This window comes from Mesoplodon mirus (genome assembly GCF_964341445.2).
Source record: "Mesoplodon mirus genome assembly, chromosome: 13".
In the NCBI taxonomy this organism is placed as follows: domain Eukaryota; kingdom Metazoa; phylum Chordata; class Mammalia; order Artiodactyla; family Ziphiidae; genus Mesoplodon; species Mesoplodon mirus.
The window spans coordinates 24,552,022-24,571,798 of record NC_138989.1 but is presented as its reverse complement, the minus strand read 5'-3'; the positions used below and the strand labels follow the sequence as shown (position 1 = coordinate 24,571,798).

At 40.0% G+C, this 19,777-nt stretch overlaps 1 protein-coding gene across 8 annotated transcripts in view; it reads right to left on the bottom strand.

Moving 5' to 3' along the window:
• SFI1 (SFI1 centrin binding protein) overlaps positions 1-19,777 on the bottom strand; it is a gene marked incomplete at its 3' end in the record, with an annotated part of 75,163 nt that overhangs the window by 30,264 nt on the left and 25,122 nt on the right. For 7 of the 8 annotated variants that reach the window (XM_082640666.1, XM_082640673.1, XM_082640667.1 and 4 more), the window contains exons 5-9: positions 19,336-19,446; positions 15,093-15,187; positions 11,363-11,480; positions 9,997-10,099; positions 1,443-1,599 (exon numbers count right to left, since the gene is read on the bottom strand). In XM_082640666.1, coding sequence (XP_082496792.1) covers positions 1,443-1,599; positions 9,997-10,099; positions 11,363-11,480; positions 15,093-15,187; positions 19,336-19,446 — 584 coding nt within the window. Of the gene's footprint in view, positions 1-1,442; positions 1,600-9,996; positions 10,100-11,362; positions 11,481-15,092; positions 15,188-19,335; positions 19,447-19,777 lie in introns of those variants that run through there. The other variant, XM_082640672.1, reaches the window with a different exon arrangement.

Genomic DNA, 19,777 nt, shown 5'->3' with positions numbered 1-19,777 from the left:
AAAAGGTTTTTAAACACGGGAGGAATCCCTTAGCTATCAGTATATCTCTTCTCTCCCAGGAAAGAGAAAAGGGTTCTATCAAAGGGCTGAGGCTCCTAGTTAGCTACTGAGGAGCAGTAATGGCAACTGCTGCTTTCAAAGAAGACTCCATTTCACTTTTGCCTCTTTATCAATGTTTCCCGGATGGGATTTCAGGGTCTGAGTCAATGACACACAACTTGGTCAACATGCTGTCAAAGGCTTTTGTGAGCTTTCAGCCAGGCTGCTACAGGCTGCCAGCTCCATCTCCTTTTAAGACTAATTAGCGACTGGCCTGAAGAGCATAAGTCCAGCAAGTGGAAGGGAACTGGTCCTGGAATGAGAATGCCATAACTGGAGGCACGTTAGTCGGCAGCTCATCATTAAATAGCTTCATGCCTTCAACTTTCAGGCTTGGGCAACCAGACAGGTGGTCCCCCATCACTATTTTCACACGGACACATTCCCTCTCCCAAGAGACAGTGTAGGCAGCCTAGGAGATCCCACAGGGAGGCCTAGGGTAAGCAGGAGAGCCTAACCCTGCGGCCAGCACAGTGTTCAACTCACTTCTGTGTGGGCTCAAGAAACTGAAGTACAAAAAGTACCTACGATCATGACCTATTTATCATTACTTCTGACCTCTCTCGGGGAAACAAAACCATCAGAATAGCGTTCAAAAACTCATCACCATAAATCACATGCATCTGCATAACTGAGGACAAACAACCCAAATATCTATTAATACAAGAATGGCTAGGGACTTCCCTGACGATCCAGTGGTTAGGACTCTGCACTTCCACTGCAGGGGGCATGGGTTCGATCCCTGGTCAGGGAACTAAGATCCTGCAAGATGCACAGCAAGGCCAAAAAAAAAAAAAATTGCTAAGTAGATTAAGGTAAGCCCCTCTCCTGTAAAATACAATCAATTGAAAAATAACATTTATTAAGAACACTTAAAGACACAGGAAAGTATTGATTAGTTGTGTGAAAAAAAAAAGGCAAGATATAGCCTAGATGGGAGAGGAGTCTGGGGGAGAATGGATACATGTATATGTATGGCTGAGTCTCTTTGCTGTGCACCTGAAACTATCACAACATTATTAATCGGATATACTCCAATATAAAATAAAAAGTTAAAAAAAGATACAAAATTGTATGTATCATACCAATCATAACAATCACAGTATTTATGGCATAATTTAAATCCTACTGAATTAAATATTGATAAAAAAACAGAAGGAAATATCTTAACTGTGAATTGAGGATGATTTATCTTCCTCCTCAATCTCCTTTTTGAAAATCTGTGGTGTAACACGGTTATATCTCCCCTTAATAAGTTACCACCCTATTGGCGGTAACAGGCAACAGGAGAGTGGGCACTGTGACCAACCCTCTGTCCCTGGAGCCTAGGACTTCCTGCTCACCTCTCCGCTGCCTCTTCTCTCTGCGCACCTGCAGGTATTCCAGCCAGGCCCTCAGGGCTCTCCACTGTTGCCAGTGCTGATGGTGTTTCACTGCGGAGACCATCTTTCGCCTCTCCCTCCAGACATGCAGAAGCTGTTCCTGCCACCGTGACCAAGCCTGAAAACCAGAGAAAAGACAACAGTCAATGGAGGCAGGAAAACAGAGGTGAAGTACCGGTAAGGGAAAAGAGAAACACACACACTGGAAAGGCTAAAATTAGATACACACACAGGAAAGGCTAAAAAGGAGGGGAAATTCCCAAGGAGAATTGTAAGTGATGGGAATCTGGGGTGAAAAGATCTTTAAGAAGGGCATTCTCTGCTTCCAGAAAGTAATTTTTTCTGGATTAAGAAGGGGGGAAAAAGGATTAATAAAATCAATGCATATACAAGAAGCAGGGACAATCCAAGGGGTGATATAATTAATTCAGATTAGGGATACGAGAGGAGGGTCTGCCTTTTCTTTCAAAGTGGGAGGAAGCCTATGGTCAAGAGGCTCTTTCTCAGGGACATTAGTCTCCAAGACGTGGACCTACAGAAACTGAGGGTCTACAGAAGGATTCCCTTAAGATTATCCATAAATGCACACCCTTGGGAAAGCCTTCGTGCACACTCAGCAAAACACATGCCTTACTTTGAAGGTGACTGTCATAGATGACTTGATACCTTCTCTTATACCTTTTTTTTTTTTTTGATTTTTTGTTTTGTTTTTTTTTGCGGTACGCGGGCCTCTCCTGTTGCGGAGCACAGGCTCCGGACGCGCAGGCCCAGTGGCCATGGCTCACGGGCCTATCCGCTCCGCGGCATGTGGGATCTTCCCGGACCGGGGCACGAACCCGTGTCCCCTGCATTGGCAGGCAGACTCTCAACCACTGCACCACCAGGGAAGCCCCCCTTATACCTTTCTAAACCCATAACACCTCTTCCCCTTTGCTTCCTCTCAGCTGAATACCATTTTTCCTATTTCACCAAGAAAATAAAAGCAAGCAAAAGACAATTTTCTCAAGCTCCCACATGTCCCCCACCTGCCGACAGGCTCTGCCTTCTCTCCTGTTGCTCTGGATAAACTGTCCACTCTCCCATCACAGGTTGCCCCTGCCATGCATACAGCCCATCTTCTCTCACCTTCTCAAGTTTATCACTCTGGCAATTCCCCCCACTCCCTTCTGCATCATCAGTTTCCACTCTCTGCTAGATTTTTAAAATCAGCATTTGAGTGTGTTGTTATTTCTCCCTGAGGGGATGTGACAACCAAAAGCAATGGGTGACCTTTGATTGTACCCTGCACCTGACACTAAAAGAGCAACAATATACAGCTGCAATACGAACTGTATTCTAGATATTACTATATCAACATTACATTTCTTAGATATGACAGTGATATTGTGGTTATATAGGAAAACATCCTTATTTTTAGGAGATATGAGCTTAAGTATTTAGGGTAAACTTTATGTCTGCAACTTTAAAGCAACTCAGAAAATGTAAAAAATATATTGATACACTTGAGAGAAAGCAAATGTGGAAAGATGTTAAGGATGGGTTAAACTAGTGAAGAGAGCCCAGAATCCACCTTTTCTGTGATTTGGTATTTGTCAAAATTAAAAAGTTGGGATGAAAGATTATTGTCACACAAATACTTCCTGAAGGGAATAAATCAGTGATCCTCAAACCAACCACCAAACACCCCTCTCTAGACCACTTTGCCACCCAGCTAACACCCAAGTGCTTTCCTTTCCAAACTCTTCAAAGGGGCTCTCTACCTTTCTCATTTCTCTTCTAAGCTGGTTTTCTTGAATCCTCTCCCCATCGGGTTCACTGAAACTGCTCTTAACAAGGGCATCAATGACCTCCACGTGGCTCAATCCGAAGGCCAAATCTCAGTCCTCACCTGCCCTGGCCTGCCAGAAGCACGTGACGCAGCTCATCACACCCGCCTCCACCTGGCTTCCAGTATACCTTGGCCTCTCTTCTGTTCCCGCCGCTGATTCCCATCTCTTCACCAGACAGGCTCAGTTCCACTGGCTATACCCACTCCCTTTGTGCTTTCACCTAGTCTCATGGCTCTAAATGTCATCTGCATGTTGAGGACTCCCAACTTTACATCTCAGGTCTGGACTCATCCTCAAGACTCCACACATATATCCAGCTGCCTCCCTGACACCCCCTCGTGGACATCTGGAAGGCCCATCAGGCTGAAGATATAGAGCTCAGAATGGAGCTCCTCCTAATCTTTCCCTACAAACCTGCCTCTCCCTCCAACACCCCCATTTCAGTAAATAGCAACTCCATTGTTCCAATTACTTAGGCCAAAAACCTGGGAGTCCTCTTAGACTTTTTCTCTGACACTTCACATGTTAACTATCCACTAGCAAATCCCATCAGCAATACCTTCAAAACATACCCAGAATCCAAAACCATCTTCTTATCATCCTTGTCCGAATCTCTCCTGGAACTTTGTAATCGCTTCCTAACTGTCCTCCCTGCTTTTATCCTTGATTTTCTGAGGTCTGTTCTTAACACAACAGCCAGAATTGTCCTTTCTCATTTGTTGTGGTTATGTCACTTAAATCTCTCCATCTATATGACAATTTCCCTCCCTGCCTTTTTTCTCTTCACGCTACCAATTTGTTAGAGAAACCAGGTCATGTATGCTATAAACTGTCCCACGTTTTAGATTTGTCCGATTGTCTCCTCCAGATGTCTTTAACTTGTCCCTCTGATCCCTGTATTTCCCATGAACTGATAGTCAGATTCATGTTAGGCTTGACGGGAGTCATGTTCAAATTTTAGGCAAGAACGTGTCTCAAGTGCTGCTGGGTACTTCCTGTTACATCACATCGTGGTTGGCTGCCATAGTTTTAGCAATGCCAAGACTGTTCAGTGGCTTCAGATGGCATTAATCTGATCCCTCCCTTATATTTCCCTGTTGTCTTTCCCCTGGGTGATTGCTGCCTAGATCCATTTTCTCACTGGGGTGGCAATTTTCTAATTCTAATACTCCTGCATTTATTAACTGAAATTCTATGAAGAAGCCTTACTCTCTCATTAACCCTCTCGTTTTTCAAAGATTAGTTTGTATAGGAAAGGCAGGATAAATGCTTGACTTCGGCCTTCATTAATTTCCAAAGAATTGAATTAATGCTCTAACAACCCAAAACTGTGACCAATGAGCTCTTTTTCTCATTATGAATGCATGAATTTTTACATATTTGATATGTTTTCAATCCACGGCAGTCATTATTCTTTTTGATGTTCAAACTGTTCTATCTTAAGCCTATGGGAGTCCTTCTGACACAGCCCCATTAACCTCTGTTAATTTCCTCATACTCCTGCACACTACCTCCTAGGCTTATGATGTCTATTCCTGCTCTATACCTGGAATCAGCCATTTCTCCAAAAAGCCTCAGTTCCCCTTAGTGGGAAGTAGAAGAGACCACAACCTGGGCACTGGGGATGCTAGAAGCAGTGCCAGTAATAAAGCATTTAAGTCTTTTCAGTAAATAGAGTTAGAAATTCACTATTTTAGGGGGAAAAAATCATGAGTCCATACCGATACTGACATTTCCAATTTCAGATAACAAGGCTTTTGTTTAATTTCTGATTTTGTACCTGTAATTTTTCCTTTTACACTGAAAATCACACTTCCTAATGACACAGCCATAGTTATTTGCTTTATCTTACAATGTAGCTGTAACAGATTCAACCCAACAATCCAAACCTGCTACTTAAAATAAGACCACTGAATGCAATTTTAGATCTCTTAGTAGTTCTTTGTGTCCTTAGAACACATCCCACTTGGGATGAACAGCCAAAATATTGTATTTTAAAGTAATTATTTTCTCTTTGTAGTCACTGCTACAAACTTGATATATTTGTTTCGGCATATTCTAAAATCCTAGGGATTGGTTCTTTTCCTTTTTGATTTTTTGTTTTTAATTATATCAAATATTTACATGGTTCCAAAGTTAAACCTATGTAACAAAGTAAATTCACAGAAGTACTTTGTTCCCTCCCTTCCCCCAGAGGTAACCACTTTTCCTTAGTTTTTGGTTTATTTTTCCATTGTTTCTTCTTGAAAATATAACACACACACACACTCTCTCTCTCTCTCTCTCTCTCTCCCTTCCTTCCTCAAAAGGCAGCACACGATGAAACAGAAGGAGCCTGTTAAGAGGAGGGGTGTGATCACATCACTCCTCTTCTCAAAGCCAGTAGCTTCCCCCTCCCCTGGAAAAAGAGCCAAAGCCTTTATGGGCACAGCCTGCAGAGCCTTACTATTACATCTGCCTCCTTGTCACCTCATGGCCTAATCTTTCCTACTCTCCCTCTCACGCCCATCAATATATCACGAGCTACGTCAAGCTCACGGGTGGGGTGACTCAATATCACAAACATGACAATTTTCTCCAATCTAATGTAAAAAGTCAGTGTACTATAATGAAAAATCCTAGTAGGCTTTCTTGTGGAACTTGACGAGTTGATCCTAAAATTAATAAGAGTAAAGAACAACTACCAAGACAATTTTTAAAAAGAACAAGAATAAAGAAGATCTCTTTCCACATATGAAAACTTAAGAGCTATACAGTAAGATCAGGAGTAGTAATGAACAGTTAGCATTCACTGAGGATTTCCATACTCAAAGCATTGCTCTAAGCATATTACATGTATCACCACACTTAATCCTCAACAATCCTATGAGGTAGGTACCATTATTATTTACTTACAGATAAGAAATCTAAGGTGGGGGGATGGATGAATTGGGAGACTAGGATTGACATATATACACTAATATGTATAACCTGCTGTATAAAAAAATAAAATTAAAAAATAAAATGCGATAAAAAATAAAAACCAAAATGCAATATTTAAAAAAAAAAGAAGTCTAAGGTACAGGGAGATTAGGTAACTCATTAAAAAAGGCACAAAGCTAATAGGTAATGGCAGCAGAATTTCCACCTGGGCAGTATGACTAGAGAACCTTTGTTCCTTCCTACCTGCTTCATTAAATCATAATCAAAACAGTGTGTACTGGCTCAGAGATAGACAAATAGACCAATGGAATACAGAGCCCAGAATAGACCCATGAACAAATGGGACCTTGCTCCATAATGGAGGTGGACTAATAGTCAGTATAAAAAAGATAAAGGATGAACTAACCAGTAAACAGTGCTGCAGAAATTATCCATAAGGAAAATGACAAACTGAGACCCTGTTACACACAATTTATAAAATTAAACCCAAGATAGATTAAAGACCAAACCATAAGATACAAGAATTAGGTACACTGAAAATAATAACACTTGTATGAAACAAAAAGCACCATAAACAAAGCAAAAAAACAAGCTATGGACTAGAAGAAAATACTTGCAATGTACCTAATAGTCAAAAGATTAGTAAGCAGAATGTATGACAATGTCCACAGAGCAGAAAAAGCCAAATAACCCAACAGAAAAAAAGGAGTGAGGGATAGTAACAAGCTGAAAAACAGAAACTCAAATGGCAAACAAGTGTCTGAAAAGATGCTGGGCTTCACTAGGAATCAGCGAAATGTAAATTAAAGCAACAAGGAATTACCACTTCAGACCTATCAAACTGGTGAAAATGTCCAAGTCTGACAATGCAAAGTGCTGATGAGGTCAAAAGAAATGGGAACCGAAATTTTAGCACATAAACTGGCACAGCACTGGAGCAAATAGGTGATGCTTGATAAGGATGATGAGATGATACCCAAAGAAGTTTCACTTTCGGGAACAAGAGAAACTCAGACTCTTGCACAGGGATCTGTGTTTAAGAGTGCTGTCTGCCACACTGTTTGTAATTGTAAAAAACATAATCAGAAGGAATCAACAGTTCAGCAGCACTGAGCAGGTAAACTGAGCCTTATTCAGTAGAAAGGCATATTATAGGTAGTTGACAGATCTCTATGTATCAACATGGATAAACCTCAAAAATACACTGTTGCATTCAAAAAAAGCAAGCTGCAAAGTAAATGTACAGTATGACACCATTCATAAGTTTCCTAACAACACAAAGTCAGAACATTTATTCTTTATGTATATGTACGCACACATTTTTACAAGTGCAAAAGAACACAAGAAAATGAGGACTTCAGTATCAGGGTACAGGTTATCGCTAAGGAGGAGAGGTGGCAGAAGGAAGGGGGGGCTTGAACTGTGAATTTAATTACATTAAATTACATTAAATTCTGGGGCAAGTATGGAAAATGCTAACACCTTTTAAACCTGTATGTTGGGTACTTGGATATCTTTTAATATTTTTAATAAATGTTTTATATTTAATGTTTTTATTTTTGAAGTACATAATTTAATTTTTTAAAATTTCACATATCTCATGACGTCTGCCCTGCCTAGTTCAGAGATGCTGTGAGGATTAAGAGAAATGACTTAAATTTAAGTTCTTGGTAAATCATATGGTACTTATCAGACACAAGGATTTTACTTATAATCTGCACTATAAAATTTGCCTTAGAGTCTCATATAGTGTGGTCCATATCAGTGTTATCTTGATTGCTCACGTTTTTCATTGGATTTGATTCTGAACGACTCTCGGGTGTCTTCTAAGTTAAATCCAACCTCAAACCACGAAAACCTGCCATCACTAGAAATATTCATTCGTATCTGTTGTTGCAAGCTTTGAAGGCAACAGTAAAAAAGGAATTCTAAAAGTGTTCTGAGCAATAGCGGCACCAGTAGAACGAGTTTATAGGCTCTCAAAGTGACTATCTGAAAGGGACGAGCGCTCACATAGCTGCAGTCCATCAGCGACAGAAAACCAGCCTCATTATGTTCCTATGCTTCTGGCATCTTCACATTCATAGTTCCCTCTCCCTCCTGAGAGCACAAGTCTACTGAGGACAGGGCAGCATGATAGTTAAAAGAACGGCTCTGCACTTTTCAGGCTGCCTCGGTTCAAATACTGGCTCTGACCTTTGCTAGGTGCGTGACCCTCATTCGAGTTATTTAACCTGTAATATATGGGATTTAAAAAATAATTTTGAAAATTGAGATAACACATGTAAAGCACTTAGTCCAGCACCTAGGACAGTAAGACCACAATAAATACTATTACTGCTCCTGATGTTCTTGTTATTGTTATTATCACTGGCAAGAACTATGTCTATTTCCTTGCTACTGCTTCAGAACACCTTATGAGTTCAGAGGTCGGCAAATTTTTTTCTTAAAGGGTCAGATAATACTTTTTTTTAGGCTTTGCAGGCCACATGGTCTCTGTTGCAACTACTCAACTTTACTGTTGTAGCCTGAAAGCAGCTTAGACAATACATAAATGAAAAGGTGTAACTGCATCCCAATAAAACTTTATTTACAACAACAATCAGCTGGCCAAATCTGATCCGTGGGCAAGTTTGCTGACCCCAATCTATGCTGTCTGCATATGATCTTCATATACTGCATATTCTTGCATGGATGATACAAAATGTTGTCAGATTAAAAAGCTATTACTCCTACAGGGACTTCCCTGGTGGTGCAGTGGTTAAGAATCCGCCTGCCAATGCAGGGGACACAGGTTCGAGCCCTGGTCCAGGAAGATCCTACATGCCACGGAGCAACTAAGCCCATGTGCCACAGTTACCGAGCCTGAGCTCTAGAGCCCACGAGCCACAACTACTGAGCCTACGTGCCACAACTACTGCAGCCTGCGTGCCTAGAGCCTGTGCTCTGCAACAAGAGAAGCCACCACAATGAGAAGCCCGCTCACCGCAACGAAGAGTAGCCCCTGCTCACCGCAACTAGAGAAAGCCTGCGCGCTAAAACGAAGACCCAAAGCAGCCAAAAATAAATCAATAAATAAATGGAAAAAAGAAGTTATTACTCCTACAATATAGTAACACGCACTTCTTTTTCTCCTCCTCCCTGTTCTATTCTCTATGACTGACTTGGCAGCCCTGTAAGTACCCAGGAGACACTAAAAAGTGACAGAAGTTCAGAAAGCTTATCAAAGGCCATAAAAAAGCTTCACCACAGCATACGTTTGGTACAGATGTTAAGCCTTTATAACTGACCAAAAGCTAGTGGCTTTCCCAAAAGGAACTCTAAGAAATAAGCAAAATTATATGAAAAAGCCAGGTTTTCTTTTCAGTCTTAGTTTCTTTTCTGCCCTTGTTTTCTAATTTGCTGTAGGAAAAGAGTAATGAGGAAATAAAGAATATATTGCTGTTTCTTTAAACATATTTATAATTAATTCATAAATCCCATTCTGGCTCCACAATTAACAGGAGCTCTCTAAATATCACTGGAAATCACATCTAGCATATTCCTTCCAGCGGCCTCTGTCTGTTGAAGAGTCCAGCCTTCCAAGTTGCCTCCCATCCCCCCTTCCATCCCTCGAGCTGCAGGAAGGGCCCAGCAGAGAGGCAGCAGCATGACGGTCAGCTTTCTGCTTGCGAGTCCGACCCCACCTGCCCAAGCTCCCAATGTGGGTATGGTGCCTGACGACGTGGACAGAGGACACCAAAGCCCGAGTCTGCTGGACTCACCTGCAGCTGGAGGCTCCGGGCCCTGTGCTTCACAGCCGAGGCATGGAGGGCACGGCCCAGGTGGACCTGTCCCAGTTGCCGTCTCCACGTGCTCCACCACACCCTGTCAGAGAGCAAGTCGAAGATGGGACCAGTCAGAGCAAGGCCAGCCAGAAAAGAGAAGGGCACTGAGGGCTGGGCCTCAGACCCTGAGCTCAAGTCCCTCTCCCTAAACAGCCAAGAATCAGTTCTAGAGCTGCCAGTTAAGGGTTGGAAACGGATGGTTCCTAAGGTCAGATCCAGACTTAGACACTACAGACACGCTCTGGAACTGAGCTTTTAAGACACTGCCATTTGGGACACCAGAGGACCACTGGGAACAATGCACAGTGGAATCAGTCCCATTATAAAGCAGCTCATTGCTACACACACCTGGCTTTCAGAGTGGACTAACTCACCCTCCAATGTGTGGACAATGCTGCTGAGATGCAGTGCAAGGCAGCAGTTAAGAGCATGAGCTTTGGCATCAGAGAGATGGGTGGGTGAGCCCTAGTTCTGATAATTACAACTTATACAGTAAGTCTCAGAAAGGTTGAGTAACTTGCCTGAGCTCATATATCTTAATCTGTGCAATAACAGTATTTATTTTATAGTTTATGGTAAGGATTAAATGAGACACTTTACATTAAAAAATTAACACACACAGAAACTTAACACAGGGTTTTCTAGTAAGTACTCAATTAGTCTTACTTATGATTTGGTGAAAACCTGATCTCAATGTTCAACAAGTTATCAATAAATATTTATTAAGTATCAATTATGTTAAAAACATTGTTTTTTGTTTTTGGGTTTTTTTTAAAAATACTTATTTGGGCCTCCCTGGTGGCGCAGTGGTTGAGAGTCCGCCTGCCGATGCAGGGGATGCGGGTTCGTGCCCCGGTCTGGGAGGATCCCATATGCCGCGGAGCGGCTGGGCCCGTGAGCCATGGCCGCTGGGCCTGCGCGTCCGGAGCCTGTGCTCCGCAACGGGAGAGGCCACAACAGTGAGAGGCCCGCATACCGCAAAAAGAAAAAAAAAAAAAAAAATACTTATTTATTTGGCTGATTGGGTCTTAGTTGCGGCACGCGGGCTTCTGTCTAGTTGTGGTGCGCAGGCTCCAGAGCGTGTGGTCTTAGTTGCCCCGTGGAATGTGGGATCTTAGTTCCCCAACCAGGGATCAAACCCACGTCCCCTGCATTGGAAGGCAGATTCTTAACCACTGGACTACCAGGGAAATCCCCAAAACACTATTTTAAGGTGGGTTTTTATGCTGGTTTTCCAGGAGCATAAAGCAAAGCTGAGGTAAAATGAACGCTGCTGATCTGTAGGGCAATGGAGCACACTCACCACAAAATACTCCGCTGTCTAAACTCCAGGGCGGTGGTCTGCATCCGAAGTTTGGTCCTACGAAAAACCACGTAGATCAACCAGGACTTCCAGGCCTGTCGCATCTTTTGTTTTGCATCTAGATGGCACCAAAGAGATTTTCAAAAAGGGGATGGGGGAGATGGATCACTCTGGGTTAAGACAAAAGTTCAAAAGCTCTGACTCATCCCTCCTTTGAATATCTAAATTCCTCCAGTCTTCTAGTGCCCTCTGCTGGAAAACATGTGAAGCTCTACAAAATTAATAAGGATGCAATATGTGAAGAATGGTTATATAAGTGATAACATTTACAAAACTTTTAAAGGAAAATCAGTGTACTGCACTGTTCAGAAATCTTTTATTTTAAAAGTCCTTATTTTTTTAGAGTTATATTCTGCAATATTTACACATGAAATAACACAGGAAGCAGAGAAGTGAATGTGGATATGGATATATGTGAGTCGATAATTATTGGAAGCTGGATGATGGGTACACGCAAGTTCATTATTCTACCTTTCCATTTTGTAGATATTTTTAAATTTCCATAATATAAAGTTAAAGAAGTCATGTTATAAAATTTGCTGTTTGAAACAATAATTATAAAGTAGAATAAGCAAGACAAAAGGAAAGGATACTATCTGTATCTGTTTGTATCTGTGAATAAGAAGGACCAGTAATGATCCTGGAAGAAAGAGAATTTACTAAATATGGGAGGCACAAAAGTCCATAGGTCTCCCTTTGTGGTAAATTCCATTTTCATTATGAAAGTCATCACTGACGAAATAAGTTTCTTTTCTTTTTAGAACACAGAGGAGAAAATAAAATTATGTAAAACATTTTCAGGACATTCTCCAAAATGTGGTCAGGATGACTAGAGCTATACCTTCATATTTCATAGTTGTTGACAAGTCAAGTCAAAATATGAAAAAGAATTTAACATGTAGCTTCTTTGGGCCCACCTCAGACCTTAGGAATCAGCACATCTCAGGCAACAAGGACTAGTATGGTGCTGTAGCTTAGAGTTTAGGCTCCTGAATAAGCTGGGCCTGAGTACTGACCTTGTCACTGAGCTAAGTAACCTCACACGAGTTCCTCATCTGCAAAATGGTGCTTCCCTTCAAGGTATGTTTGCAAAGAGTAAACGAGATTATCTATAAAAAGAAGAAAATAAATGCAAGGAGATAAAAGAAGAGGTACTTATAATACTCTGGGGAAACAGATGAGGCTTAGTCTCAGGCATTGGCAAAGAAAAGATGAGTGCAAGGGACACCTCAGGGAGGCATGTTTTAAGAGAAGATAACTAAATGCTGTTACGACGAAGCCATTCGTAAGTAAGGTTTCTTGCTTAGCTAGGAAAAGTAGGATGAGCAGGTCTAAATGGGGAGCAGTGGACAAGCTGTACTGGGGATGTGCTGAGTTTGAGGTGCCTACAGGGCATTCATGTGAAATGGCTATGAGAAACAGCAGGCTGCATTATCATTTTGAAAGTTAGTGCCTTTTTTCCCTTAGGCTCCCCACATGGGTTTCTGGGTTCAACTAGAGGAATCAGACACTGACCAGAGCTAAACTGGCCATAAGATCACTAAGGGGCAACCTGGACAAAGAAGATCAGAAGTAAGCACTGCAATGTGACACATGGCAGCAAGACAGACAACAGTCCCAAGTGCTGCGAGAGAAACACAGCCAGAACACTGCACCAGCAGGGCACGAACAGCCAGTTCACACAAATCATGCTTAAGTGAGTGGCAGGTGCCAAAACCATGCCACATAGAGAAAACCATAGGGGTATGATCACACAGGAGTTCCGGCTCAGAGATCACACATCCTGGAAAACAGGAAAGGGAATCGAACAAGTCTTCCCTTTGACTTGGAGTTATTCTCTCTCACAGACAATGTACTCATCCTTCACAAAAGCTTCTGAGCTTTTGTGAAGGCAAAAGTAAATCGGCTTTCAGTAAACTAGGAAAAGTGGGGATCTTCCTCAACTTGATAAAGAATATCTACAGAAAGCCTATATCATACTTAATGGTGAGAAACTCAAAAGCTTTTCCACTAATCAAGTATAAGGCAAGGTGGGAGGGAGGGAGACGCAAGAGAGAAGGGATGTGGGAACAGATGTATATGTATGACTGATTCACTTTGTTATAAAGCAGAAACTAAAAAAAAAAAAAAAAAGAGTTAAAAAAAAAAAAGTATAAGGCAAGGATGACCCCTCTCACTCTCTTTCAACATCATATTAGAAGTTCTAGCTAATGCAACCAGACAAAAGCAATAAAAGGTATACAGATTGGGAAGAAATAAAACTGTCTTTGTTTGCAAATGACATGACTGTCTATGTAAAGAAGCCAAAAAGGATTGACAAAAAACTCCTAGAACTAATAAGCAATTCATAGTAAGGCTGCAGGATGCAAGGTTAATATACAAAAGTCAACTGATTTCCTATATACCAGCCATGAACAAGTGGAATTTGAAATTGAAAATACACCACCATTTACAGTAGCACTCAAAAAATGAAATATTTAGGTATAAATCTAATAAAACATATATAAAATCTGTGTGAGGAAACTACAAAACTGTGATGAAAGACATAAAAGAAGAACTAAATAAACAGGGAGAGAGTCCATGTTCAGGATAGGAAGACTCAATATTGTCAAGATGTCAGTTCTTGCCAACCTGATTTATAGAGTCAATGCAATCCCAACCAAAATCCCAGCAAGTTATCCTGTGGATATCACAAACTGATTATAACATTTATATAGAGGCAAAAGACCTGGAATACCCAACACAATATTAAAGAAGAAGGCTGGAGGACTGACACTACCTGAGTTGAAGAATTACTATAAGGCTACAGTAACCAAAACAGTGTGATATTGACAAAAGAAGTGACAAATAGATCAGTGGAACACAGCAGAGAGCCTGGCAACAGACCCACATAAATATAGTCAACTTATCTTTGACAAAGGAGCAAAGGAATACAATGGAGCAAAGATAGTCTTTTTAACAAATGGTATAGGAACAACTGGACATCCACATGCAAAAAAGACACAGACCTTACACTCTTCATAAAAATTAACTCAAAATGGATCACAGACCTAAATGTAAAACACAAAACTATAAAACTTCTAGATGACAACGTAAGAAAACCTAGATGACCCTGGGTATGGTGATGACTTTTTAGACCAAAGGCAACACCAAAGGCACCATCCATGAAAGAAAAAATTGATAAGCTGGGCTTCATTAAAATTAAAAACTTCTGCTCTGCAGAAGACAATGTCAAGAGAATGAGAAGACAAGCCACAGAGTGGAAGAAAATATTTGCAAAAGACACATCTGACAAAGGATTATTATCCAAAATATACAAAGAACTCTTAAAACTCAACAAGAAAACAAACGACCCAATTAAAAATGGGCAAAAGAACTTAATCGACACCTCACCAAAGAAAATACACCCTAATGTAAACTATGGACTTTGAGTGATTATGATGTGTCAGTGTAAGTTCACCAGCTGTAACAAATGTACCACACTGATGGGGGATGCTGATAATGGGAGAGGCTATGTATGTGTTGGGGAGGGGGTGTATGGGCAATTGCTACCTTCCCCTCAACTTTGCTGTGAACCTAAAACTGCTCTTAAAAAAAAAAATCTTAATAAAGGAAAAAAAAGACAAATAAACGGAGGCATTTTCTTTAGACGTGTACTTCCTTTTCTCACCATGATCCTCGGCTCTCAGGTACCTGTTCCTCATCTCCCGCTGCTGATGCATGTAGGTCTTCCAGGTCTGGAACATCAGGCTGTACAAGTAATATCTGAGGAGCCAAAAAAGCAAATAGTGTTTCTTTAAAACAAAACAACTCCTAATTCGACATACCCAGTCCGTCCTGTACTTAGGAGAAATTAACAGGAACACTTCTGACACAAAAAAGCCAATCTATATCCTAAGCTAAAACTGGAGTGTCGTTCTCCACACCTTATATTATTACCAAGGAAGAAAGGTGTGAATTACCCTAGAATAACTTCACCTTCAGCACCCACAAAGCTGTGGCATTTGGAAGGACAGTCATATCTTAATCATCCACACCATGTAAAACATAACCTCTCCTTTGCACTAAAACACAGTCAATATTCTCCTTTGTCTTTTCTGTCTCAATACATACATTATACACATTAAGACTGTCAGTCCCAGGGCTTCCCTGGTGGCGCAGTGGTTAATAATCCACCTGCCAATTCAGGGGACACGGGTTCGAGCCCTGGTCCGGGAAGAACCCACATGCCACAGAGCAACTAAGCCTGTGCGCCACAACTACTGAGCCTGTGCTCTAGAGCCTGCAAGCCACAACTACTGAAGCCCACGCTCCGCAACAAGAGAAGCCACCGCAATGAGAAGCCTGCGCACCGCAAGGAAGAGTAGCCCCTCCTCGCTTCAACTAGAGAAAGCTGCGCACAGCAAAGAACCAAAAAGCACGCAAAAAAAAAAAAAAAGACTGTCAGTCCCTCCATATCTTCACTATCCCATTTCCTAAAACTTGGTTTCATACTCTGCCAGCTTCTTAGAACAATTCAACAACGTCTATATTTATGGATATCTGAAATATCCATAAATCAGAAACCCTGCCCCAAAGAGCTTAAAGACATGATTATAATGAGTGAATACCATTTGAAAAAGAAACAATGTATAAGACATGCTAAGTTTTTACTTTAAAAAAGGTATAGGGCTTCCCTGGTGGCGCAGTGGTTGAGAGTCCACCTGCCGATGCAGGGGGCACGGGTTCGTGCCCCGGTCGAGGAAGATCCCACATGCCATGGAGCAGCTGGGCCCGTGAGCCATGGCGCTGAGCCTGCGCGTCCGGAGCCTGTGCTCCGCAACGGGAGAGGACACAACAGTGAGAGGCCCGTGTACCGCAAAAAAAAAAAGATAAAAATATATATGTGATGTAATTCCCAATTTTTACTTTTTCTTCCACTTATCTTTGGGAATACAAATGTCAAAGATTAAGAGTTTCTTCTCTCTATTGCTAAAAAACTAAATAAATTTTTTAAGTTTTTTCTATTTCTATTTTCTTAATGTTCTGTATTGGGCATATATTTTCCCAATGAATACAAATTAAAACAACTTTATTACTTTAAAACACAGAATTAGAAATTATACAGAAGTGAGAGTCAGTGAGAAAAACATATTCAAATCATCAGCATGATCATTACATAATGATTACTTGAATTAGAGGGGTATCTCTGTGTATATGTGCTCACATGCACACAGTATTGTGTACCTGGGCTTAATTTAGGACTCTGATCTTGCTTACTCTAAAAAGAATTTGAAGAAATACAGAAAATAATCCAAAACTCTTCTCGTTGCAAGGATGGTCCAACCTCCACAAACTCAATCAATGTGATACCTCACATAAAAGAATGAAAGAAAAGAATCATATGATCATCAGTATCTCAATATAATAAAGGCCACATATGATGAGCCCACAGGTAACATCATACTCAATGGAGAAAGGCTAAAAGCCTTTCCTCTAAGATCAGGAACAGGACAAGGGTGCCCACTCTCACCACTCCTACTTAACATAGTACTGGAGTCCTAGCCAGAGCAATTGGGCAAAAAAAAAAAAAAAGAAAGAAAGAAAGAAAAAGCATTGGAATTGGAAAGGAAGAAGTAAAACTGTCTCTATTTGCAGATGCCATGATTTTACATATAGAAACTCCTAGAGACTCAACCAAAAAATTGTTAGATCTAATCAATGAACTCAGTAAAATCATAGGATATAAAATTAACGTAAAAAACTAAGTAGCAATTCTATACAGTAACAACAAATTATCTGAAAAAGAAATAAATCAATCTCATTTACAATAGCATCAAAAATAACAAAATGCTTAGGAATAAATTTAACCAAGGAGGTGAAAGGTCTCTACTCTGAAAACTACAAGACATTAACGAAAGAAATCCAAGAAGACAAATAAATGGAAAGGTATTCCACGTTCATGAATTGGAAAAATATTGTTAAAATGTTAGTACTACCAAAAGCCATCTATAGATTCAATGCAATCCCTATCAAGATTCCAATGGCATGTTTACAAAAGTAGAAAAAACAATCCTAAAATTTATGTGGAGCCACAAAAGACCCCAAATAGTCAAAGCAATCCAGAGAAAGAACAAAGCAGGAGGCATCACACTTCCTGTTTTCAAGCTATAGTATATTATGGCATTGGAATAAAAACAGACAGACTAATGGAATAGAGTTGAGAGCCCCAAAATTAACCCAAGTATATACCGTCATCTAATATTTGACAAGGGAGCCAAGAATCCTCAATGGAAAAAAGACAGTCTCTTCAATAAACAGGGCTGGGAAAACTGGATATTCACATGTAAAACAATGAAACTAGATTCATATCTAACACCACTCATTAACTAGAAATGGATTAAAGACTTAAATGCAAGACCTGAAACCATGAAATTCCAGAAGAAAATATAGGAAAAAAGCTCCTTCACATAAGTCTTAGCAATGATTTTTTGGATATGACACCTAAAGCACAAGCAACAAAATAAAAAATAAACAAGTGGGACTACAGCAAACCAAAAGGCTTATGCACAGCAAAAGATACAGCCAACAAAGTGACAACGACAACCTACAAAATGAGGAAAAAATACTTGCAACCCGTATAGCTGATAAGGGATTAATATCCAAAATATATGAAGAACTCATATAACTCAATAGCAAAAAAACGAATAATCCAATTTAAAAGCGGGCAAAGGACCTAAACAGACATTTTTCCAAAGGAGATATACAAATGGCCAACAGGTACATAAACAGATGCTCAACACCACTAGTCATTAGGAAAATATAAATCAAAATCACAATGAGATCAAAATCACCACACACCTGTTAAAATGGTCATCATCAAAAAGACAAGATAGAATTATAATGTGCACCTAAATTTATATAATGTTACAAACCATTTTACCTCAATTAAAAAAAGGAAAAGTAGGAAATTAGGTCTCCAAAAAATAAGACATAAAAAAGAAAAAAAAAAAGACAAGAGATAAACTCTGGTGAGGATTTGGAGAAAAGGGAACCTTGTGGACTGTTGGTAGGATTGTAAATTGGTATAGCCACCAAGGAAAACAGTATGCAGGATCTTTAAAAAATTAAAAATAGAACTACCAGACAATCCAGCAATCCCACTTCTGGGAATATATCCAAAGGAAACAAAAACATTAACTTGAAAAGATATCTGCACCACCATGTTCACAGCAGCATTATTTACAATAGCCACGACAGGGAAACAACCTAAGTGTCCAAAGGTGGATGAATGGGTAAAGTTGTGGTATCTATATACAATGGAATTTACTCAGCCATTAAAAAATGAGGAAACCCCATAAAAACATGCACATTAAAAAAAAGAGGAAACCCTGTCATTTGCGACAACATGGATGGACCTTGAGGGCATTAGGCTAAGTGGAATCTTAAAAAAAAAAAAAAACTCAGAAAAAGATCAGATTTGTGGTTACCAGAGGCCGGGTGGGTTGGGGGCGGCAGTCAAAAGGTACAAACTTCCAGTTATGAGACAAAGAAGTTCTAGGGATGTAATGTACAACACGATGACTATAGTTACCACTGCTGTATGATACATATGAAAGTTGTTAAGACAGTAAATCCTAGAAGTTCTCATTACAAGGAGAAAATTTTTTTCTTTTTTTTCCCCTTTTCTTTTTATTGTGTCTATATGAGATGATAAACATTAGCTAAACTTATTGTGGTAATCATTTCATAATATGTAAGTCAAACCTTTATTCTGTACACCTAAAAAACTCATACAGTAATTAATATATGTCAATTATATCTCAATAAAACCAGAAAAAAAACTTCTATCCTTTTGACCAGAAACATGCCAACAAATAATTATCTGATAACGTGTATCAGTAAAATTAAAGTAACGTAACATGAAATCCTACCTATAGTGACAGTCAGCTCGAACACGGAGTTTCCACTCTCGACGGGAAACCCACCATTCTTCTTTCCATTCTTCAAAGACCTTCTGCAGAATTCTTTGCTCATAGTAAAACCTAGGGCAATGGAAAAAAAAAACAGAGAGACATAACTGACAATGTTGGAGCTGATATCTATTCCCAAATCACTGTTTCATATGGCCATTGCTTTCTCATAGAAAAGTGTAGTTCATTATTTGATAACACCAAAATAGATTAAAAATAGACATATTCAACTTTTTCAGATCAAAACAGAACTACTTAAACTAGAAATGAGGCTAAAAAATTTTATACTCTAGATCTTACCAATTAAAGAGATGAAAGTAAAAAAATCTGACTTTTCAAATACCATAAGTGAGTTGAGAATTAACATTCTCAATTTTTTCATTCACCAGACTAAAAAGTATAT